The 25,418-nt window shown below is 39.5% G+C and overlaps 1 protein-coding gene across 17 annotated transcripts in view; it reads left to right on the top strand.

The window, feature by feature from the left end:
• Positions 1 to 25,418, top strand: part of magi2a (membrane associated guanylate kinase, WW and PDZ domain containing 2a) — a 297,727-nt gene that overhangs the window by 57,581 nt on the left and 214,728 nt on the right. For all 17 annotated transcript variants that reach the window (XM_055189597.2, XM_055189600.2, XM_055189599.2 and 14 more), the window contains exon 2: positions 13,466 to 13,582. In XM_055189597.2, the coding sequence (XP_055045572.2) occupies positions 13,466 to 13,582 (117 nt within the window). The remainder of the gene's footprint in view (positions 1 to 13,465; positions 13,583 to 25,418) is intronic.

Genomic DNA, 25,418 nt, shown 5'->3' with positions numbered 1-25,418 from the left:
ACAGTCACATTTTATTGAATGATCCTAATAAACTGAATTGAGCTGTGCTGAGCTGTGCTCTGCTAAGCCCGGTGCTGTGTTGTGCTGAACTGAACTTAGCTGTGCTGAACTGTGCTAAGCCTGATTCTGTGTTCTGCTGAGCTAAACTGTACTGAGCTGTGCTAAACTAAACTGAACTGTGCTGTGCTGAACTTAAATGAACTGAGCTGTGCTAAGCCTGGTGCTGTGTTCTGCTGAACTAAACTGTACTAAGCTGTGCCAAACTAAACTGAACTGAGCTGTGCTTATTTGTGCTAAGCCTGGTGCTGTGTTGTTCTGAAATAAACTAAACCAAACCAAGATGTGTTGAATTGTGCTTTGATAAGCCTGGTGCTGTGTTCTGCTCAACTAAACTGTACTGAGCTGTGCCGAACTAAATTGAACTGAGCTGTGTTAAGCCTGGTGCTGTGTTCTGCTGAACTGAGCTGTGCGGAACTAAACTGAACATAGCTGTGCTGAGCCTGGTGCTGTGTTTTGCTGAGCTAAACTGTACTGAAAGGAGGTATTTGTGCTATACCTTGTGTTGTGCTGAAATAAACTAAGCCAAACTAAGCTGTGTTGAATTATGCTCTAAGCCTGGTGCTGTGTTCTGCTGAACTAAACTGTACTGAGTGAGCTGTGCTGAACTAAACTGAACTGAGCTGAGCTGAACTGTGCTAAGCCTTGTGCTGTGTTGTGCTGAAATAAACTAAACCCAACTAAGCTGTGTTGAATTGTGCTCTGATTAGCCTGGTGTTGTGTTTTGCTGAACTAAACCAAACTGAGCTATACCCGGTGGTGTGTTGTGCTGAAATAAACTAAACCAAACTAAGCTGTGTTGAAGTGTGCTCTAAGCCTGGTGCTGTGTTCTGCTGAACTAAACAGAACTGAGCTGTGCCAAGCCTTGTGCTATGTTGTGCTGAAATAAACTAAACCAAACCAAGCTGTGTTGAATTGTGCTCTGATTAGCCTGGTGCTGTGTTCTGCTGAACTAAACTGAACTGAGCTGTGCTGAACTCGGCTGTGTTAGACAGGTGCTGTGTTGTCATTGTGCTTAAAGTGACATTCTTTTGAAAATATGCAAATTTTCAGCTACTCTAGAGTTAAACATTTGATTCTTACCATTTTGGAATCCATTCAGCTGATCTCCAGGTCTGGCGCCACTTTTAGCATAGCTTAGCACAATCCATTGAATCTGATTAGACCACTAGCATCGCGCCAAAAAACAACCAAAGAGTTTAAATATTTTTCCTATTAAAACTGGACTCTTTTGTAGTTACATTGTGTACTAAGACCGACGGAAAATTAAAAGTTGCGTTTTACTATGCAGATATACTAGGAACTATAAAGATACATTTTAATCCAAATGTTTTATTATATACATTTTTGTTGTATGCATAGTTCATACAGTATGCAGTCATAAACAACATAGAAGTAAATGTGTTGATAATAAGACCAGAAGTTCAGCAAGAAATGTGACACAGAGTGCTATGTTTCTACCCTGTAATCTTCCAGAATATTGAGGTTTATTACACGTGATGGGTGATTTTTATTTCTTCTCTAAGACATCACTCATTTTTATAAACTTGTCATTGTGTTATATCTGTAAAATGAGCTGAGAAACAGAGCGTGTGTGTGTTCATCGGAGGTTCCAGCTCATTCTGCAGTGCTGAAGATGATGGACATTTTCTATTAGCTGCTCTAACGGCAATCACAGTGTGAAAGATAAGTGTGTGTTTTTGTGCGTGTGTATGTTACAGTACACACCTCACAAAGACTTCCAAACTCCACCAGAACCCTTCACTACATTACAGGATTGACATGTCCCATATGACTACACACTTTTCTCCAGAAGTGTGTGCACTCGTGTGCACATGTGTGTGTTCTCAGTGGGTCGTGCCGGTTGCTAAATAAGCATCTCGGATGAACAGAGTCTCTACTCAACCCCTCTGTGTGAATTAGAGGCTTATTATCTAAACAGCTGTCTTCTAGCTGCCCACTCCAAATATGGAGGCACATGTACATGGGCACACACGCACACACACAAGTACACAGTCATTACAGAGACAATAAACTATAATAAAGTGCTACATCTGCCTGCTGAGCTGAAAGGTGTAGTGCCACGGCGTATAGCACATAATGATTTTACGATTTAATGCAGCGTGAATATGAAACGTGTTAACTTACCAGATGTTGCTGATTTTTGGGGTTTTCAGTTTGTGTGTGAGTGAATGGACACCCACAGCTAAATACAATGTAGGCATTTTCTTTTCTTTTTGGCAGTTAAAGGGGGATTTTCTTGCATGTTACCATGTGCCCGCCTGCACATCTTTTTGTTGAGCAACCCTGGAAATTAGAGTCCATGGATAGACGACTCCATGTCTGATTATCTCGGATTTTGCTATGGAAATGAAAATCAGAATCAGTTTTTTTTTTGGTAGTTTTTGCATTATGGTATATATGAGTGTATATTAGCATGCTTTTTTGTTATTTCCCTATGGCATTTGAGATCGGTTGGACCCGGAAGCTGTGTGTGACGTCAAATCTAACAAGTGGATTGTGATTGACGTCAAATCTAACAAGTGGATTGTGATTGACGTCAAATCTAACAAGTGGATTGTGATTTTCCATAGGGTGAATTATTGCATTGAATAAGCTGAGAAGAGATTTATGATTAGGGTTACAAAAATTATGGGAATTTTGGCACACAGATGAAGATGAGTCAGATGTCGAGAAAGATAATATTGGTAAGTGATGCAGTTTGTAAAAATTACCAGAATTTTACAAATATATACATATTTTTTAAATTCCTCAAGTTTCCATCTTGGAATATTTCCAAAATTTTTATGATACTTGTTTTGTACATTAAGATCATTCTCACACACTGTTTAATCTTAGGCTGAAATGAAACTACAGTTGTGTTCAAAATTATTCAACCCCCAATGCTGTTAAGGGTTTTAGGGAATTTAGTGTACATTTGTAATTGTATTCAGAATGAAATCCTACAATGACTTCTTAAAGAACCATATGCACCTAAAACGACATCAATTGGTTTTGTAATATAGTAGTAAATGTTTCTTTTGTGAATTCTTCATTGACACAATTATTCAACCCCTTAAAGAACTACCACCCTGAAGAACAGAGGTTAATTGAAATGTTTTCAATCAGGTATTGAAAACACCTGTGGATGTCAGGGAACAGCAATAAAGCCTAATAAGCACCAATTAGGCAGCTTTAAAATGACTGTGATACTCAACTCCTTCTAAACATTTACTGGTGTGGTTACAAACATGGTGAAGTCAAAAGAATGGTCCAGGAAGACAAGAGAAGAGGTGATTAATCTTCACAGGAAGGGCAATGGCTATAAGAAGATTGCAAAGATGTTAAACATACCAAGAGACACCATAGGAAGCATCATTCGCAAATTCAAGGCAAAGGGCACTGTTGAAACGCTTCCTGGTCGTGGCAGAAAAAAGATGCTAACTGCGACTGCTGTGCGCTATCTGAAGCGTAGAGTGGAAAAAAGTCCCCGTGTGACTTCTGAGGAACTGAGAAAAGATTTGTCAGATGTGGGTACTGAAGTTTCTGCTCAGACAATACGGCGCACCCTGCGTACTGAAGGCCTCCATGCCAGAACTCCCAGGCGCACCCCCTTGCTGTCTCCAAAGAATAAGAAGAGTCGACTGCAGTATGCCAAAAGTGGACAAACCACAGAAGTTTTGGGATAGTGTTCTGTGGAAAATTAGAACTGTTTGGGCCCATGGATCAACGCTATGTTTGGAGGAGGAAAAACAAGGCCTATGAAGAAAAGAACACCTTGCCTACTGTGAAGCATGGTGGGGGGTCAATCATGCTTTGGGGCTGTTTTGCTTCTGCAGGTACAGGGAAACTTCAGCGTGTGCAAGGTACCATGAATTCTCTTCAGTACCAGGAGATATTGGATGACAATGTTTTGCAGTCCGTCACAAACCTGAGGCTTGGGAGACGTTGGACCTTTCAACAGGACAATGATCCCAAGAATACCTCCAAATCCACTAGAGCATGGTTGCAGAAAAAAGGCTGGAACATTTTGAAGTGGCCATCGCAGTCACCAGACTTAAATCCGATTGAGAACCTCTGGTGGGACTTAAAGAAAGCAGTTGCAGTGCGCAAGCCTAAGAATGTGACTGAACTGGAGGCTTTTGCCCATGATAAATGGGCGAAGATACCCGTAGATCGCTGCAAGACACTTGTGTCAAGCTATGCTTCACGTTTAAAAGCTGTTTTAACTGTAAAAGGATGTTGTACTAAGTACTAAGATTGAATGTCACCTGGGGGTTGAATAAAACTGATAATGATGTGAGCACAGAAAAGACATTTGTGGTTATTTCATTATAAATGTTATGTTATATTTGTCTGACCTACACATGCCTCTTTGATGTAATTGTAAGCAGGATGACTGAATGATCAAAATCAATGTCAAACCGGCCAAAACAATCAATTTCAGTTGGGGTTGAATAATTTTGAACACAACTGTACATTGAATCCCATTCACATTTTTTGAGCATTTGTGCTCATGTTGCATTATTTTTTAAATTAACATGCATGATGATATCTAATGTACCTGAAAATGTCTGTAGTTCTGTGTAAAAACTTGCAAATAAATTCTCAAGACACATTTACAGTTATGTATTTGGAAGACACTGTAACCCAAAGCAACTTTACAAGGCATAATCATCATGTGTGTTTTCTGGGTTCGAGTCTATGACCTTTTGCGCGTTAACGCAACCACTGGGCTATTAGGAGCTTAAGTAAGTAATTGTGTGTTTTATGTTGTAAAATAAATAATGAAAATATCTTAAGGTGGTATTAACCACAGGCCTTATTTCGGTAGAGGTAGACCGATTAATCGGTTTTGCCGATAGTTTATTGGTGGAACAATGTTTTTGGCAAAAAAATCCATGCCGATAGTTTTTCCAAGTGCGTCCATTGCTTCATATCATTATGAAGTAGTTAATTTGCTGAATAGATGCTGCATTAGCAGAGAAACAATAGCAGAAACTTAAAGGGATAGTTCGGACAAAAACAATATTAAACCCATGATTTACTCACCCCCAAGCTGTCCGAGTTGCATATGTCCATCGTTTTTCAGACAAACACATTTTCGGATATTTTAGAAAATATTTTAGGTCTTTCAGTTGATTAAATGTAATATTACGGGGTCCAGCCATAGTCCACGACCTTCAAGTCCAAAAAAAGTGCGTCCATCCTTCACAAATTAAATCCAAACGGCTCCAGGATGATAAACAAAGGTCTTCTGAGGGTAATCCGTGCGGTGTTGTTGTAGAAATATCCATATTTAAAATTGTATTAACGTAATTAACTACCTTCCGGTAGCGCCGCCATCTTAGTCTCATCCGCATTCAGGATGAGAGCTTACGCAGGGTACAGAGGTTTCTCTGCTGCTGCTCTGTCCCCCCGCCCTCCGAATTTGTCATACGTCACTAAGAAAAGTGCGTACACTACACTAATACTCTCTCCTGAGTCTAAGATGGCGGCGCTACCGGAAGCAATAATAATTAGCATGGTAACTTTGCAGTATACCACATTATATATTTCCTACGATGTATATATGATTTCCAAATTATATACGTATGTATTAAACCGCAATAAATGTCTCATCTATCTCTATGGTTTTGGCTGAGGCTTTCTCCACTTCTCCCCAACATGACGTCATCGCCGAATTGCATAAAAAAAAAAAACGTTAATACCAAAAACGTAAAAAAGTGGTCTTTAAGAGCATTTCTGAGACATTTTAAAAATGATATACATATCTTGAGTGATTTATGTACCCATTAATCGACTTGCATTGTGCTTCGTAGTAGAAAATGGCCAGGTTGAAACAGATTTGTTTTGTTACAGTACCAATCAGTTGATCCACGTCACAATAAATCCAGTTCTGCATGATTCCTTCACAAAACTGAGTTTTCGAGTCCAGTTCACTGACTCTTGCTGTAATCTTGCTGTTTTGCACTATAAATAATGCAGATGACACACTGTCTATAGTGTATGTTGAAGTTTTCTTCTGGCATTGAAGGCCTGGAGGCAGCAGTTCTGGGACTTTATAAGAACTTGTATTTCTCCCTCTGGGCTTTTTAAGGGCACCTGTTCTGCGTCATATGCTTTGTACTCAAGAGGCACACAACCCTGTACATTTCACTTACTCATTTTGTGTGGGTTTGTTACGAAATGCATTTTTATAGAACAACTTGGCAAACTTGGCTAAGATGCTGACTGTGAAATCTTTCAAGTTTGGTGTAATCCAGTCTCTCCCTGACCTCTACACAACCCAATGTGTTCAGACTTATCTTGTCATTCTTCCAGTCTATCCAGAGTCATTCTTACAGGTATGTCTTTGTATTGGCTTTCAAAAATGGCTTTGAAGTCAGGCACCATGCAGAGAAACAACTCATGATAGTATCAGACAGTACATTCTTATTGAAAACCAGTAAAAACTTAACACTGTCCGAGGGGGGAAAGTATGTGCACCCTGGTGTTTGCACTGTGTTTGTGGAAAGGTCCTGGATTTAGCATTGAAGTCTTTTTGTGTGATAAAGCTTGCAATATTTGCACCAAGGGGCTGTTTCAGGTGTATGTGCTGAGATCGCCCTGGAGATCAGCTTGTAAAATACAATCACTGCCTGGGGTTATGCCAAGATCCCTGCCAAGTGACTGACTTTAAAGGACTAGTGGGAACCAACAGCCTTGTGGACTGCACTCTGATATATTGTGCAGTAGTTGCTTTGAGCGACCCGTGTCCTATCTCTCCACTGTAAGCTTTGCTGTCATAATCTCCACCTCACTGTCTAATAAAGCCATCAAGGCCAAAAATAAAAAGCAGGGTGTAATTCCTGTCGGATACATTTTCAAAAGACACAAATTTTAATGAATTTTGTTTAAAGCAATAGAAAAGCCTGCCTTTAGTCTCGTCTTTCACTTAATTGGCACTGACAGCTGTGCTGTTATTGTGTTCTCAGTAGAGCTTTAGGTTTGTACTTTTATCCTAGTTTCCTGCTTATTTGAAATAAATAAATAATATTATTTTGTGAGTTAGCTGTTCAAAAATGTGAAAATTTAATGTTAAATCTGTTTGTTATGCAAATATGTGTTTTGTGAGTGTTAAAAGGAGTTGTTGAAAATTTCTCTGGGCTCGACTTCTAGTTATAGGCTCCTCTTTCATTTCTGATCGGGAGGGTTTTCTAATAACCCATGGGATACCCAACCTTTTTCAGAGTGTTTGTGTGTGTGTGTGTGTTACCCTACAGTCACATTAGCTACAAAAGTGAACGACACCGAGCGACACGCACCCGCTTGATGGGCGTTCCTTGGCTAGTTTCTAAAAGCGGTATCAAAAGTCACTTTAGAGGTATTGTTAAGTTACAAGAAAGGTGTTTTTGGATTTAAAAGTATTTATTTCTCGATAAAAGTAACAAAATATTTGAGATAAAATGCCAAACTTAACAGATATATACATAAATGCGCATTTTCCGCCATCTTGAATTATTTTCTCAGACTCGACCACAGACCTACGTCACGTTGCTCCTTCACTCCGATTGGCAGTCGCTTTGTCGCATCGCTCAGTATTTGCATAAAATAGCCTGCTTGTCTATTTTGGCCCCGCCTTGCTCGCGCAGCGCCGAGCTCGTCGCTTGTCGCTGGCAAACGGCCACTTCCATTGAAAATGAATGGTAGCCTGTCGCTCTGTCTCTGTCGCTTGTAGCTAATGTGACTGGGGGGTTAGAGAGAGAGAGAGAGAGAGAGAGAGAGAGAGAGAGAGAGAGATTGTCTATATAGCTTCTCAGCCTGCAGGACTTTTCAAAATCAGATGCTTGTCTTTCAGGTTCTTGTTTATTGTGCTGTGAAAGGTTCAGAACCGTGATATCTTCATTTCTCACCTTCTCTAAAGAAGTTTTGGATGTTGATTGCTACACACTAAAAAGTGCTGGGTTGTTTTTAACCCATGTCTGGGTCAATATTGGACAGAACCAAGAGCTGGGTTGAAAATGACCCAGTGCTGGGTTGTTTGAACCTAATTGGTGGGTTGTTGTTACCCAACCATGGGTAAAAACTAGTGATGCACCGATGTATCGGCCGCCGATATTTATCGGCCGATTTTTGATGAATTTGAAACCATCGGCATATCGGCAATAGCACGAGAAAGGCCGATACCGATTGTTTATTAATTAACTGCATAAAGAAATCCATTATATGTAAAAAATTAGTTAATGTTGTTAATAAAATAAATGCTGAATAGCAAAAAACACATTTGAAGGTTGTCATGATGTGTTATTATATTTGTTTTAGCTTAATTTGTGCCTCTCTTATTATGTTGGTCAGTTGAATGTTAATTAGATCCAATCCATGTTCAGTAAAAATAATTTGATGCAGAAATAAACTAGCTAAAAGACCAACTGTATAGTATTGTATACAAGTGTTTAATATCGGTATCGGTATCGGCCAGAAGTTGTCTGTTTAAATCGGCATCGGTATCGGCCCAAACAAATCCTATCGGTGCATCCCTAATAAAAACAACAGCAATCATGGGTCTTTTATTAAAGTATTAATCAATTTTCATTTAAAAAATCCAAAACATTTACTCACCACCATGTCAATGTTAATGCAATTTAAAATAGCAGTTTCAAAGGATCTTATCTAGCGAAACGATTGTCATTTTTGACAATAAAAATAAAAGTATGCACTTTTAAACCACAGCGTCTATCTGCGGTCCTGTGACGCGCCAGTGCGACCTCACGCAATACGTCATCACTTCAAGAGGTCACGGAGGAGGTATGTGAAATTACGCCCCAGTGTTTGCAAGTGTGGAGAAAGAGGACCGTTCTGACGTTGTTGTATGTGGAATGATACTAATTAATGTCTTTGTGTCAAATTATTGAATAAAATAGTCCGCAAATGTGCATTTCATATATGTAACACGTGACCTTTCTACATCATTACGCACTTACGTGAGGTCGCGCCGGCGCGTCACGGGACGGAAGATAGACGGGAAGTTGTGGTTTAAAAGTACATATTTTTATTTTTATTGTCAAAAATGACAATCGTTTCACTAGATAAGACCCTTATGCCTCGTTTGGGATCGTTTAGAGTCCTTTGAAACTGCAATAGAATCCGGATCTTCTTTTGATAGACCCGCCCCACACATACACAACCCAGGCAATGATGTCAGTTAGTAGACACGCCCATTCATCATTAAAAAAAATCCACATACTGTACCATGTTCCTGTAGCTGAGTTGGTAGAGCATTTCATTAACAACGCAAAGGTCATGGGTTCGATCCCCAGGGACCACACATACCAATGAATAAATTAAATGCACTGTAAGTGGATAAAAGCATCTGCCAAATACATAAAATTGACTTGCACTAAAGCAACCATATTTAGAGGCAAAGCAACTAGCCAACAAACTGAAATCACTTGGCAGAGCACCTTATAGTAAAGTCATAGCAAACCCCTGGTAGAGAAACCTGGCAGTGAGTTTTGCACAAGCTAGCACAATCCAGAAAGACTCTAAATCCAGTTCATCACCGCTGCACGTCTCCAGTCTACCCATAGGGGGCGATGAATCCCTTCCCAAGATTCTCCTTGTACACAGAGGGAGAGGGGGCTTTGTGATAGGTTCCCACTGTCAGAGCACGTTTCTTCTGCAGCGTCCCTGTGTTCAACCTCTCTTTCTCACTGTCTGTCTCTCTCTCCGGTCACTGCAGAGCGGCAGTCTCTTTTACAGAGGCATGCAGAGAGACAGCCTGTAGCGCTAAACCCATCTCACGCTGCTAGGGAACCTGCACACTGTGGCCACAGACCTGTGAAGACCTGGACTGCACACATACACACACACACACACACCTGCAATCACAGACACATTCAAACGTCGCCTGCAACATCTGGCTGAACCGTGCAAGAGAGGTGCCTTTCCACTGCGTCCTGTGAGTCAACTTACCAGTCGTGTGTGTATATGTGTGCATGCATAGGATTTGAAAGAGGCTTCAGGGTTTGCAGTCTGGATTTATTTTCTCTCCAAGGACCTGTGTGTCGGGAGGAGATAAATTAATTTGCGTGCTCATTTGGCGTTCATTTTCTGTTTTGTGCCAGTGATGTCTTCGGTATATGCTTTGATTGTTAACTAGAGGTTTGCGTGATTGTCATGTTTAGTTAACTTGATTTTTTGGAAGCGTTGGGTTTGTTCTAGGTATGTTGAGTTAAGACTTCTGTGCATCTACAAGTATGGAGATGTGTGTGTTTTAAGCATGTTAAACAGAGTAAGCCCAAGAGTCTTACATTTGTGCTTTTATCCAAAGCAACTCATAGTGCATTCAAGCTTTAGATTTTATGTCATGTGTGTTCCTGGGATCGAACCCATGACCTTTGTGTTGCTAACACAATGCTTTACTTATAGAGCTACAGGAACAGTGTCTGGGCTTTTTAGGTAATAAAGGTGCTACAAAAGGGTTTTCTGGTTCCTGAAGAACCATTCAGTGTTAAAAGAAGATGCTTTTATAGTTTTCAGAATGTATCTTTTGTAAACGAAAAGGTTCTTTAGATGTTAAAGGTTCTTTATGGAACCATCGTGTAGCACCTTTATTTTTAAGATTGTATACACAGATCACAATGTTATTCTACATCTTATGAGCATCCTTTAAAGCTGGGTACACACCAAACATTTTTTTTACATCTTATAAGATTTTCGAAATGTGATGGACCACAAACATGAGCATACAAAATCCTAGATTTAACCGTTTTGCTCCTATAGTGTGTGGTGTGCCATGATGTGTCAAAGATAGCACGACACAAGAACAGATTTTCAACCGGAGTCTCAACTGTGAACACAAGAAATCTTGCTAAATCTTGCGAGACTTCAGAATAATCATGGCGGACGATGTGCAGGAAGAAATGTCCATGTTTCCATCTTCCGTCATCTCGCTTTCTGATTGGATATTGTTTCGTTTCACGTGATAATCACGCAAGAGCGTGCACGCGTTTGTCCTTGGGGTTCCCCCCACACATCAGGATTTCTGAGGTACCTTGAGAGGTACCCTGCATTATTTGACAAAAAATTTCATCAAATACAACAACTCAAAAACAAAAAGCTTAACATTTCGCATATCTTTGGGAAGCTGGAAATCTTGTGATTCGAATAATGTAAACCGTTTTAAGATAGAGTCAACACAGCAGGTACAATTTGTGTCCTATTTAGGCAATTTTTTTTAGCCTTTTTCAGGAATTTTAAAGGGTTAACATGTTTAATATTTACGATTCGCGATCGGGGCGGCTCCGACATTCTTCCGATCAGGTTCCGACACTCTTAACACAGTTTAAGGGAAAATCTGATAAGACAATCTGTAGAACCATCAAGATAATCTTGGATAGCTAGGATTATCGGAAAAGGGAAAATCGGCCCAAAATCTGCCCGATTATTTATTGGTGTGTACCCAGCATTAGTTTAAATATATGACATATGACTATGCATAACCAACATCTTGGTTTTCATTAAAAATAATAATAATGTTATAAAGAAGTACCTTATGCTGCGTTTACACCAACCGCGTTTGAGGCGTTAAAAACGCGTCTATCGCGCCTAGTTTGCCGCTTGAACAGTTCGAATGCATTCGCGCGTCTAGAGCGAAGTAGACGTGCAGAAAAAGCAAGCATTTGATGCGCGTCATACGCAAAATCTGCGCCTAGTTTGCCGCTTGAACAGTGTGAATGCACTCGCGCATCTAGAGCAAAGTAGACGCGCGGAAAAAGCAAGCATTTGACGCGTGTCAGAGGCAAAATCCGCGCCTAGTTTATTGCTTGAACAGTTTGAATACATTTGCGCGTATAGAGCAATGCATTTGAACAAGCATTTGACGCGCGGAAAAAGCAAGCATTTGACGCGCGGAAAAAGCAAGCATTTGACGCGCGGAAAAAGCAAGCATTTGACGCGCGGGAAAAGGAAGCATGTGACGCGCGGGAAAAGGAAGCATGTGACGCGCGGGAAAAGCAAGCTTGTGACGCGCGGGAAAAGCAAGCTTGTGACGCGCGGGAAAAGCAAGCTTGTGACGCGCGGGAAAAGCAAGCATGTGACGCGCGGGAAAAGCAAGCATGTGACGCGCGGGAAAAGCAAGCATGTGACGCGCGGGAAAAGCAAGCATGTGACGCGCGGGAAAAGCAAGCATGTGACGCGCGGGAAAAGCAAGCATGTGACGCGCGGGAAAAGCAAGCATGTAACACGCGGGAAAAGCAAGCATTTGACGCGCGCCAAACACCTCATTCGTGCCGCGAGATGCGTCTTCACATTGACTTAACATTAAAATCACTCGCGCTTGACGCCTCTACCGCGGCTGGTGTAAACGCAGCATTATGCATTTTAGTTCACCTTTATGTTGTTTCAAACCAATATCGCTTTTTCTTCTGTGAAACACCAAAGTTGAGATTTGGAAGAATAATTACGTTGCTCTTTTCCATACAATAAAAATGATGGGGATCATGGCTATCAAGCTTCAAAATGTCATTAAAGTAAAAGTATGCGCTATATATATATATATCCCAGTCCATTGAAGTCATATGATAGCTTTGTGTGAATCAAAATTGTTCCCCTCAGCTATAGCACTCAAATCTCATTTGCATTCATTTATATTCAAAAACGGCATTTGGAAATGCAAGGTTTGATGACATCATGCCATCGGTTCATGCTTTGCGCAGACGTTTATTTATATATAGTGAGCCGTCCCTTTAGGGACTAAGGTTTTCTGTGTACTTATTGCTCATTGAAAAAACAGTTTGCCGAGACATTTAGAGAAATGTGGCACTTTCTCTTTTTTGACTTCTTTTCTCTCTCTCATCCAACTACCTGCTGATAAAAACACATTTTCTGAGGAGAACCCTTTTGCCATTTCATCACAAGGCGTAATGATGATGATGATGTGTCTGTGTGCAATTGGAAAGCCCCCCGGGGATCCGTGCACGATTCTGAGTTCCTATTTCAAGTCATCCACTAGGAAACATACGATGACCTTTGCGGCTCATGTGTGTGCATGAATCGATCGATTGAAGTCGGACTTAACAGCGAGAAAAATACCCACTCCAAAACCTGACAAAGCTATTTTACAACAGAACGATGCGAAAACTATCATAGACACATTCTTCAGACGAGCGCTTTGAGGTTTGGTGTCGAGTGACTGAATTGTGGCTTGCTGCAGTATTGTCAGGCCTTTTCCTCAGAAAACAGAATGGCTACACGCGCGTTCGCGTAAGGGACTCTGTTATTACCTCCGAAAAAAACTGCACACGAAGCCGTTTCTCTACTGTGTTTATAGCGGTTGTGCGGTTAACGCATAGTCTGTTATCACTTGAGACTTTATCATTGTGGAGGATCTTCTAACCTTCTGTGTGTGTATGTGTTTGTGTTACAGGAGGTGTTGTGGATAAAGATCTCAGGCAGTATCTCAACCTCCGTTTCCAGAAAGGCTCTTTGGACCACGAGCTACAACAAATCATCCGGGACAACCTTTATCTTCGCACCGTACCCTGTGAGTAACTGCTGACCCTTTTTCGTTAACCTTCAACACTCTGGCCTGACCCAGTAGTCTTATGGGTGATTTAGTTGTTTTATTGTATGATCCCTGGTTTATTTCATTTCTTATTATTAGTTGACGCCATTGTTTAATTATGCATTTACTGTATTTGGAATTTTGCATTGAATTTGGGCTGCAGTTTATGGTGTCATGCTCCACAATTGTTTAAATTAATAATACCTAATAAAATTAATTCATATATTTTGTAAAGAAAATGCTAGCGGTTAGGTACATTTGCTTACACAATGGTTCTGGATGGCTGCCTGGATATTGCTTTGCAGATGGATCTGCTTTTATTTAGTGTATGTTGCTGATAGCTTTTTCCAGGGTTTATTTTTACATTTATGCATTCGGCAGATGCTTTCATCCAAATCGAATTACAGTGCAGTCAAGCTATACATTGTTTTAATCAGTATGTGTGTTTCTTGGCAAATAAACCCACAACCTCTGCATTGCAAAGCAATGCACTCCTAATTGAAATACGGGAACACGGTCCAAGTTTCAAAAGCTCAAACCAGAGGTTTTCTAACTTTATGATCGCAGGGAGCCTTTAGCGGGGGACCCCTTTCCTAAAATATATACCCTTTTGTGTTTCGCGATATGGTCACGTAATTTTTCTATTCTTTTTTTGTGATATTATCACAAATTTCCGCACTTTTTCTTGATCGTATAACAAATTCCTGTTTTCGTGTGATTATCACGTATTGGTAACTCAACTGCGTTTTCCTATTTTTAAACCATTGTCGCTTCGGTTTAGGGTTAGATTTGGTGCTTGCATTAGAATGTCACTTTATATATTGGTTTATACTATTTTTTCTGGTTAATTTTTTTATATGCGCCTGACGTTAGGGTTAGAGTTCGGTTTGGGTAGGGATGTCATTTTTTGTAAATCTAACCCTAAATCGAAGCGACAATGGTAAGAAAATAGGTTGAGTAACCAATACGTGATAATCACACGAAAACAGAAATTCGTTATACGATCACAAAAAAACTCGGAAATTCGTGATTATATCACAATATATGACTATATAACGAAATTTCATGAGACTGGGCTGTACAACAACACATGTATGACGTGTCATGTGGTAAAACTGCCGACTAATCAAAATGCAGTTCAACCCCTGAATCTGGATCCAACCTAGCCCCATGGAGGTCATGTTCTGCAGCCCAAGGGTGTCCCTGGACCCCAATTTGAAAACCCCTGGCTTAAACTGTCAAACGAGTCCTTGCCATATAAATTCGCATGGCAGATTTCAACATTTGGTGGTACTCTTGGTGCTTCCATTAGAATGTCACTTTATATATTGGTTTATACTATTTTTTTCTGATTTTTTTTATATGTCGCCTGGCGTTAGGGTTAGAGTTGGGTTTGGGTAAAGATGTCATTTTATGTAAATCTAACCCTAAACCAAAGAGACAATGGTAAGAAAATATGACAAAACTGTTGAGTAACCAATACGTGATAATCACACGAAAACAAGAATTTGTTATACGATCACGAAAAAACGTGGAAATTTGTGATAACATCACAAAAAAATTATCAAAAAATAAAATTACGTGACTATATAACAAAATTTCGTGAGACTGGTCTGCGCAACAACACATGTACACATGTCATGTGGTTAAACTGCCGACTAATCAAAATGCAGTTCAATATCTGAATCTGGATCCAACCCAGCCCCATGGAGGTCATGTTCTGCAGCCCAAGGGGGTCCCCGTTTGAAAACCCCTGGCTTAAACTGTCAAACAAGTCCTTGCCATATAAATTCGCATGGCAGACTTCAACATTTGGTGGTACTCTTGCAAAAGATGAAACTTGTATAAATTTGTTTGGGTAGCCGCTTTCCAATGGTCAATCAAATGCAATGGGGAGTCTGCCATGACTGTCACTTCATCACTACCACAAAATGCGCACTTTGCACTATTTAAAGTGGAAATGAAGCAGAGTTTGTATGTGTAAATGTGTACTTTGAGTTGTAGTCTAAAATGTCTCACAGACGTAAGCTCTATCTTTGGTCTCAACACACGGCTGACAGGATTTCAGTGAAGCTTTTACTCAAGTGAAGGCCCTGTGTTATGTGTGAGAGCGAGTGAGAGAGAGATTACTGTCCAGCTGAGAGACTGAGCTGTGATTCCATTAGACCGAAGAACGACACGTGAGATCCGTACCCAAGAGTAAGTGAGCGAGACGGAGAATACAGATGAGAGAGAGAGAGAGACTGACAGAGATTACGATGAAAAAGATGAGAATGAGGTATGAGGACTCGAGATAAAACGCCTCGGATGTCGGAATCATTGAGCGTTGGCAAGAGGAGGAAGAAACGAGGAAACTAATAGCTTTAAATAGAGGTGAAGGAGAGAGAGGTTGAGGTAGAGAGGGGAAGCTGGAAAACCAATGCATACACATTTTTATACAATTGAAAGTTTATTTCACATTATGTTATTGCTGCAGAATTAGAAAGAAACGGATGGAACCTTTACATCTAGACAGCATTGTAGGGCATCATAAATTCACTCCTGATGCAAAGTGTGTTCTTAAAGGTAGCATAAACAGTATGCCTTGATAACTCATTTTGGTCGAATTGTATTGCATTGCATGCCACCTTTTTTAATAAGGAAATCCCAAAATGGATTGCAACAATCACGAAAATGTTGGAGATGGTGGACAGTGTTGAGATTTTTAGTTTACTATTGTAAAGATATTAAAATAAAACTTTAAATGAATACAAATTTTATACAATGTTAAATATGTTTAGTGTGCATTTTGGAATGGCACAACTTCAAACATTATGTTGACTGATGATCAAATGGCCAAATTTTGGCTGGTTAAAATCTGTGAGGAGCACTATTTTCTTGTTGGTGTTGATGTAGGGCATCTCCTAACAGACCTTTCATTTAGTAAAAAAATAAAAATGACGTAAAAGGTAGCTGTCTATGTGCATAATAGACAGCAAGGCAGATCACTAGGTTTTGGAACAGAGCTACTATTGCAGAATCAAATACTGCAGACTTGAAAGTGCATGTGAAATGTAAAGGTGTATACGAGCGTGTGAAAAACATAAATGAAAACGGCGGCTCAAGATATTATACAATCTAGAAGTTGAGGACATGTCCTCATTGGTGTGATTGGCTGCTTGCTGAGTAATGACAGTAATGCTCACAATCAAAGAAACACCCTATGAATTATGCAGGAGATCTGTTACAGCTTAGGGTGCCATGACTGGTTGTGTTTGAAACACACACACACACACGCACAATCAGAGAGAAGAGACAGGGTGACATTAGAGGTTGTTCATGCTGACATTGAACCTCTCCAGAAATAAGACGTGCGACTCTGTTATTAATGGGGAACACAATGTCCTCTAGTATCTAACGAAGGACCCAAAAACATTGTCCTTTCTTAAATTCACAGCTGACCATAGCACACATTATTCTTCTTCTCTCTTGAACGCTGTCATTATTTACTCATAAATAATTTACTCATTTGCATTTGTGCATAGTCACGCTTGTGCAAGACATCAAAGCTTTGAACCCGTTCACGGAACGAAAACCAGAAACTTTTGATATTTTGCAAGGAACAGAAACTTAACCAGAAACTTTCGAAAAATAGATGTTCCGGAACAGAAACGTTTATTTAAAATAATGGTAACCGGTTAATGCCATTATTTTTTCGTTTTTTTTGACAAGATTTCTGTGTAATATGACTCGGTGAAGTTCACTTCCGGTCGTCGTTGACTTTTCGAAGAAATGAGAAGCTTGCCACCAGCAAGTAACCTACTCAAGCCCAAGTCTCTAATCCTCAATCATAAGATGTAAATATTGTAGGATACCAAGTATCTCAAGATGCTTGTTTTTTAATAGTAATTAGTTGTGTAACGGATCGCAGTTGATCCGTGATCCGTACAGATCATGACCCACGGTTCGGCTCGCATGCGATTCGCGGATTAATGCGCAAATTTAAATAGGGTGAAAGTTGATCATTTGCACGTGTTTCAAAGGCTTGCAAATGTTAACACTTAAGTGATTTTAAATAATTTAACCACAAAATGAATGTGGTTCAATGTGTCCGGTCCAACTCCAATCAAACGTGATTATCCCTATGCCCTTCAAAGATCAGAACTCTTGATGTATAAACTTTAGAGAGAGTTGCGCTATTGTGTCTCATACTGTAGTCCATTAAAATACATTTGGCGAAGAAAGCACTTAAAAACAACGTAATTTTTACTTTATGTGGAGTGACTGTTTATGCTGCATCTTCTTCCCGAAACGCCGTTTGGAATTCGTCCACTGTCTTCGTGTGTGTGCGCGTTTAAGTACACTCAAAAGTGCATACACGGAGAGACGCGTTTCAAAAAGCTAACAAGCAATCTTTCTGTTCTTTACAGGACAACCACAGTATTCTTTTTCGCCAATAAACGACACTTAATTCATGTATAATGCTGAAACAAATGTAGGCATGTCAGAATTACAGTTATGGCGCTTACATGATTTAGACTTTTTTTAATGTTTGATGAAAAGATAGAGACTTAAGGAAAATTATGTAGACTAAGTATTTAAGTTTAATGTCCTATTTTTTGTATGTCCCACTGCTGACATGGAACGTTATTAACCGGTTCGGGAACTTTATTTTTTTGTTCTAACCGGTTCAGGAACGTAAAAAAAAACGTAATTTTTACTTTATGTGGAGCGACTGTTTATGCTGCATCTTCTTCCCGAAGCGCCGTTTGGAATTCGTCCTCCGTCTGTGTGCGCGCGCATGTTTAAGTACACTCAAAAGTGCGTTTCAAAAAGCAAGCAAACAATCTTTTTGTTGTTGACACGACACATACAAACAAAATGATCTGGGAATACCTCAGTATTCTTGTTTGCCAATAAACGACATGGCAGTGTCCAATTGTCCTTGTCTTAATTCATGTATGATGCTGAAACAAATGTAGGCATTTAAGAATTACAGTTATGCCGCTTACATAATGTAGCCTTTTTTAATGTTTGATGACAAGATAGAGACTTTATGTAGAAAATTATGTAGACTAAGGGGCCAGTCACACCAAAAGCGTTTATGGCAGTTTAACGCCGTGGGCCTTGCGGTTTTTTGCCACCTGCCGCGCACGCGTTTTTGAAGGAGCACTGAGAGCGGAGAAGCGCCCGACGTCATTCTTGTCTTTCCATTGTCCAATCGAATGAGGGGAGAGGCGGGCCTTACGTTGTGGTGAGGGAAGTGTACAGTTGCTTTGAAGAACCGGACTCCACTGCTGCGTGTTTCTGCACCTCTCACCCTCAAACAAGGTCAGAGCAAGCGTCCTCTTTTTAAAGTTTCTGCTAATATGACAGTTAACAGCAAAAGAGCGCTCACGCTTCAATATTTGATTGACAAGACAGCTGACTCGGTGGTTGCTTAGCAATATGAAAAGCCGCGTCGCACTGCTCTTTTTTTTTTAAATGCAGTGCATCGCGCCTTGCGTTTGCAAGCGTTTAAAGCCCTTTTGGTGTGACTGGCCCCTAATAATTTAAGTTTAATGTCCTAATGATCAGCCTACTTATTTGTATGTCCCACAGCTGACATGGAACGTTATTAACCGGTTCTGGAACTTTATTTTATTGTTCTAACCGGTTCAGGAACGTCAATATTAGGGTTGAACCGAAAACTGGAAACGTTAAAATACTGTTTCATTTCGGAACTAATCAATTGGGAAAAAATCTGGTTAAAAGCCCTGCAAGATATACAAGACCCAATGACAATAGAGGGCACATTTTTTGACTTTTTTTCCCTACACAATTCTGTGGCTTCAGTAGCCTCTGCTTATAAAGTCATATGCATTACTTTTATTTCTTTTATTCTTACATTTTGTCCTTGACAGCATAACAAGCCCTTCATGTTGCTTATATAGAAAAGACCATCTTTTGAGTTCCATTATAAAACACATTAAAGAAAAATCATTGAGGTTTCGAACGACACAAGGGTCGAACACAAGAAAGAGAGAGACAGGATTTTTTATGTTTTTTTTAAATAAAGTGGTTTTCTCAGTATGTGTCTCTCATACAGTCTGTAAATCCAAATAGTTTTAGGGAACATTTGAAATCTTATAACCCACACTGAAGCAGGACTTATTTTTGCTTCAGAACACAGACATGTGGATCAGGCTTTTCTTTCCAAACCACCTGCCACCGCGAACAGTCTTGACACATTTTTGGAGCAAAAACCATACATCTAAAAAATCGAACAAGCTTGAATTGGCAGATAAAGGTACCCAGACTTCTCCATAACTCCCTTGTTACTGAGCACAACCTGAATGTAGAAACTTTCTGCTCCGAAATCGAAAAAGCAAGCAGGCCTGATATAAAGTAGATGAACCAAAAATCTCATTTTGAGAACTCTTGAATTGAATCTTTGATGTCTGTAGAAATGCTTTCATCATTTCAGTGATCAAAAATAAATATTAAATTTATCAGCAGTAGACAATATGTGACCCTGCCTGTGAAAACCAAGCTAAAGTCATTATTTAATGATTGACAGTTTTGCACATAAAATCATCCTACATAATGTAAAGAACATTATGTGAAAATATAACCGTGATATCTTTATTGATTGAGTAAGGTCATGTCAAATATTGAAATTAATGTGAAATCATATGAAACTTTTTTCATCATATCATAAGCATGGCTGTGCATGTAATTTTTTTCATTCGTGAACAACCAACAGTGTGAATCGTTCACATCTGAAATACTTATCTAATTATAACAGGTCAATATAACAGGTCACGGTCAAAGAATACTTGACTAACCTTATAAAAAATGTCATTATGTCATCACTTTACACCTGACAATTTTCTGTCTCCCCACCATTCACTGTTTTTGTTCCCTCTTCCACTACGTCTGTCTCCCTCTTCGCTATGCTACTTAAGCATCACGATGAAGGCTTTGACTAGGTTTCCATGGTAACTGTCGTCTCCCCCCCTCAGTCTGCGTCAGACCAACGACACCTCACTAATCCCCCAACCCTCCATACACCTCATTCCTTCATCCGTCCCTCATTCCCTGATATGAATGAATACACAGGAACTCAAGCAATGGGGCTGCTGTTGTTGAGCTCTTACGAAACACTGCTATAATTGGCCGGCATGCACGTGCACTGTGTGCTCTGATTGGGTGAGGGGACGTGACTGGGCCAGAATCAGATGCCAAAAGTGCTCACGGCGTGAGATGAAGAAGTGTTTAACTGCAGATGAGGTCAGTGAGGAAACATAAAGTGTGCCATGGAACGAGACCAGAGACAAGTGTTGTGTGTGTGATTTGTTCTCCTAAGGGGGTCTTCTTGTTCTCTTGTTTTACTGTTGCTCATCACATGCCACATGGCTTACACCCTAATAGAGATGCATGGGAGGAGAACATGCGCTCACACATAATTCTTGTATAATTTGTTGCCTTTTTCTGTATAACCCCATTCACACAGCACTTCGGTCCATATATTTTCGATCGCTACCGTAAAGCAGACCTAGTAACATTGCCGTAACTTTCATGGAAAACCTTCTGTGTGAACGAGACGCAGAAACAATGCCGTAAGGGGCCTGCCGAAGTGAGGACGTGCGTCATCACAACCCGAAAGTTATGGTTCAGCTCTTTTACACAGAGATTTAAATGCAGATCAACATCTACGATGAGAAATGCCGGCAAACTAGACTGAAGAAGAGATCAGGGAGCTTGCCAGTATCCGCGCTGAAGCTGAAAATATTTTCACCCAGCGGGGTTAGTTGTAAATCTGTGTTACAACTAACCCGTCAGCAACTAATGATATGAAAACAGTTAACGTTAGCGTAATTCTTGCTGTTCTTTTAAATAGGCTACACAGTAATGATTGCTGGCTGCCAACAAAATAAATTTGCCTATCTTATCAAAAATTGTGTCAAAATGTATTTTTGTTCATATCTTTAATATTGATTGAATAAGGCCATGTCAAAGATTGAAATCATAATGAAATTAATGGGTAAAATCAGACTTTGATTTTCATTATCTCTGAATCTGATTTTGAGACTTTAGTATGGTTTTTACAGACTGGTCATATAGACATGTTTTTTTGTCATAATTGTGCTGCTTTTTTCACATATTTAGACATTTGTATCCATTTATAATTGAATTATGGTTAGATGAGGGATGAACAGTGTAGATACTTGTCTTTTAAGCGTTAGGTTGTGCCCCGCTCTCCCCTACTGTTCCAATAAATTGATAGTTCAGCCAAAAATCATCATCATTTACTCACACTCATGTTGTCCTAAACCTGTATGAGGTTCTGTTGAAAACAAAAGAAGATATTGTAATAAATGATGGGAACTACGCATTGACTTACATCGTATTTAGTATTCCTAATAAACATAATTTGTCAAAATATATATATTTTTTTGTCTTCAATAGAATAAAGAAACTCATACAGGTTTGTAACGACATGAGGGTGAATAAATTAAGACAGAATCTTCATTTTTGGGTGAACTATCCCTTTAATGATCCTTGTGTAGTCACTGACACACAGCTAGTGGTGAAAGAGTTAACTGTGGCTGGGAAAGCGGGTGCCACGGGGGAAAGGATTGGAAGAGTGACCACATATCAAATCACATTAGAAATGGATCATACTTTTCAAAACAATGGCATCATTCATATTCCTAAATTTCAGCTAAATTCCTAAATGCCACTGACCAACAGCAGACAGTCACTTAAAGGTTATCAGTGTTGTCTGTGCATTTTTTAAATCCCCCAGGTTTATTTTAGACCCTTATGTAGCATTGCATTTAATAATTTGTTTGTTATTTTGTACTTGTGTTGTTGTGTTGCGTATAGGCTAATAACCTTTAGTTTTTATCACACCCATGATTTGCTTCTTGCAGTTTGTAGTTTGTGGCAGGTGGTTGTATGGAGCATATTTGTGTACTTGTACTGTACAGTAAATGCTCATGCAAACTATTTTTCCAGGAGAGAATGATTATAATGTGTTTACCTACTAAAAACACTTAATTTGGCATCAATGCCTACAGGAATGGACTAAAAGCCACTAAGCACCAATTTCGATTTTATGGGATTTAGGAATAATCAAAATATTCACGTCACTATAGATCTTTTAAAGGGACACTATACTTTTTTGAAATATGCTCATTTTCGAGCTTCGTCTGGTGGTACCACTTTTAGCATAGTTTAGCATAATCCATTGATTCTGATTAGACCATTAGCATAGTCTTAGTACACGATGCAACTACAGAAGAGTCAAGCCCCAAATAGGAAAAATATAGAAACTCTTTGGTTATTTTTTTGCGCGATGCTAATGGTCCAATCAGATTCAATGGATTATGCTAAGCTATGCTAAAAGTGGTAGCGCCAGACCCGGAGATCGGCTGAATGGATTCCAAAACAGTAAAAATCAAATGTTTAACTCACGGGGAGCTGGAAAATGAGCATATTTTCAAAAAAAGTGGAATGTCCCTTTAAACTGTTGATATGCTCATATGTTGTGTATGAAGTTTAATCTGCTAACAGTGCTGTCTAACTTAGAGATGTTTGCTGGCTTTCAGACGTCTGTGTGGTACAGCTGCAGTCAGTGTCAAATACAAACCACACTCACTGAGCCAATTATAATCTTCTTATCTCCAGAGTACAACACAAGCCATCCCAAAGTAAACACACACACACAGCCCAACTTCACCACAGATCTCCCATGATCATTTGGATTGTGTATCCCAAATAGCCTTCTTTAGTGAAAAAGACAAAAACAGGGGCTGCACAATTTATAACAAAGACGATTATTCATCCAAAACTAAACAATATAATGTAAATAACAAACAAATTATGGGAGTCAAAAACAAATGGCTAAACTTATCAATTTTAAAATCTCTGATTCTTCACTGTATTTGGTGTTCAAACATACTGCTGAAACACACAGAACTGAGAACAAATGGACAGCTGTATTTGAGGCTTTTGGTGAGTTTTTTTAATAATTGTGTAGCCCTTCTTGGTCTATGGCAGTGGTCCTCAACTCCAGTCCTCTGCCCCCCCTCCCAGAATGTTTTAGATGTCTCCTTGTAGGACACACCTGATTCCACTCATTAGGCTCCTTCCAGAATGTTTGAAACTTTTCCTTAATTAACATTCGTACAAGCTGATGAACTGAATCAGGTGTTTTATATATGGAGACATCTAAAATGTTCTGGGGGGGGACTGGAGTTGAGAACCACTGGTCTATGGTTATATGTTGGAATTTAGGCATTTTTGAATTGGGATTGCTTTGATATTTGCTTCTTGTTTGTAATCACTCTCATTCTTACAAATCCATTTAAGATTTTCTGGCATCTCTGTAGATGTGGAGCTGTTGGAGAGGTTTGCTTTTGTGTGCAGACTGTCTTGACGTTTTAATGGACCCATTTAGTCATCATGCAAATATCTTTTGGACATTTTTAAGTGCACCTATTTGATTGCTAAAACAACGTTATTTTGTCTGTTTGGTATAATACAATGTGTTCGCGTGGTTTATGGTTAAAAAACATTAATTTCCAAATACCATCTTTTGTGGCTCTAGATTTCACTCTCTTCCTGAAACGCATGGATTCGAAAAGCGCTGTGTCCCTGATTGGCCAACTAATCCGTACGTTGTGATTGGCCTGAATACCTCTGACGTCACCAGAAATGTGACGCTCCTTACCATGTTTGAAAGATTTGCTCACAATGCCATGCTAAGAGGAGTTAACTTACAGGCTGTGAGTCCAAAGCGGGAGGAATTATGATTATGTCAGCCTTTACTACATCACCAATCCTCGGAAGTAAACTGTTGCCTACAATATGTGTGTTTGTTCTAGTCCAAGAAAAGAGGTTTACGTTGGAGACGATAACTCGTGTCATAGTTTACTTTTTTGCATATCGTTAACATGTACTAATACACACTTACACACCAAAGGAAATGTAAAAACGTGAATCGGACAATAGGTGCTCTTTAATTCTCAGAGGTTGCTCATTCATTGCTGTGCATATGTTTTATTTACGCATCCGTGTTGTCTAAGGTGTTTCTTCTGAAATTGCTTATTGAATAAGTGTTGACATATAAGAGATCTAAAATGAACTTGGATAGCATAGCTCAAATACCCTCGAATTACCCTTTTGGAAAGGTCCATTTAATATCAATATATACCTCTGAGGTACTAATATGCATTCCTTTGGTACCGATATCTGAGGTACTAATATGAACTTTTTAGGTACAGATGTGTACTTTTTGAATGGGTACTGCCCCAGTGACATCTATGGACCATTTTCAGGCCATTTTTTCTAACAGAGAGGACAAAACCTGAGAAGCAGCCGAACTATGTAAAGTCAAATTTACATTGTGTCAACAAACAGTTCAGGTCTCATTAATAATTTTCTGTGATGTTATTTCTTTTCACAAATGCACTGTCCATGCAGTTCTGGTGTTTTGTCTGTATATGTGTGGTTAGTATGAATTCCCCTAAACTTTGAGTCTGACCTTTAGTGACAAGAACATGTGGTGTGTTTGCAATAATACACTCTTTAGCTCAGAGTCATGTGAATGTCTGTGATTGTTGGTGTTATTACTGTATCATTAGTGTCGAGCTCAAATTGAAAGGCTTGCATACAGTAAGGAAACAAATAAACGCAACCTTTTCTACCGACACTGCGCTGGGGCCAATGCCCTTTAAACCCACTGGTTATGAACAAACAACCATAACATCTTCACTATATTAGACAAAAACACCAAATAAACGGAACTAGATTGCTTCTATTATAATGCAATACATTGTGACACATA

Source organism: Misgurnus anguillicaudatus, chromosome 1, assembly GCF_027580225.2.
Source record: "Misgurnus anguillicaudatus chromosome 1, ASM2758022v2, whole genome shotgun sequence".
Taxonomy (NCBI): Eukaryota; Metazoa; Chordata; class Actinopteri; order Cypriniformes; family Cobitidae; genus Misgurnus; species Misgurnus anguillicaudatus.
This window is presented reverse-complemented; position numbering and strand designations above follow the sequence as displayed.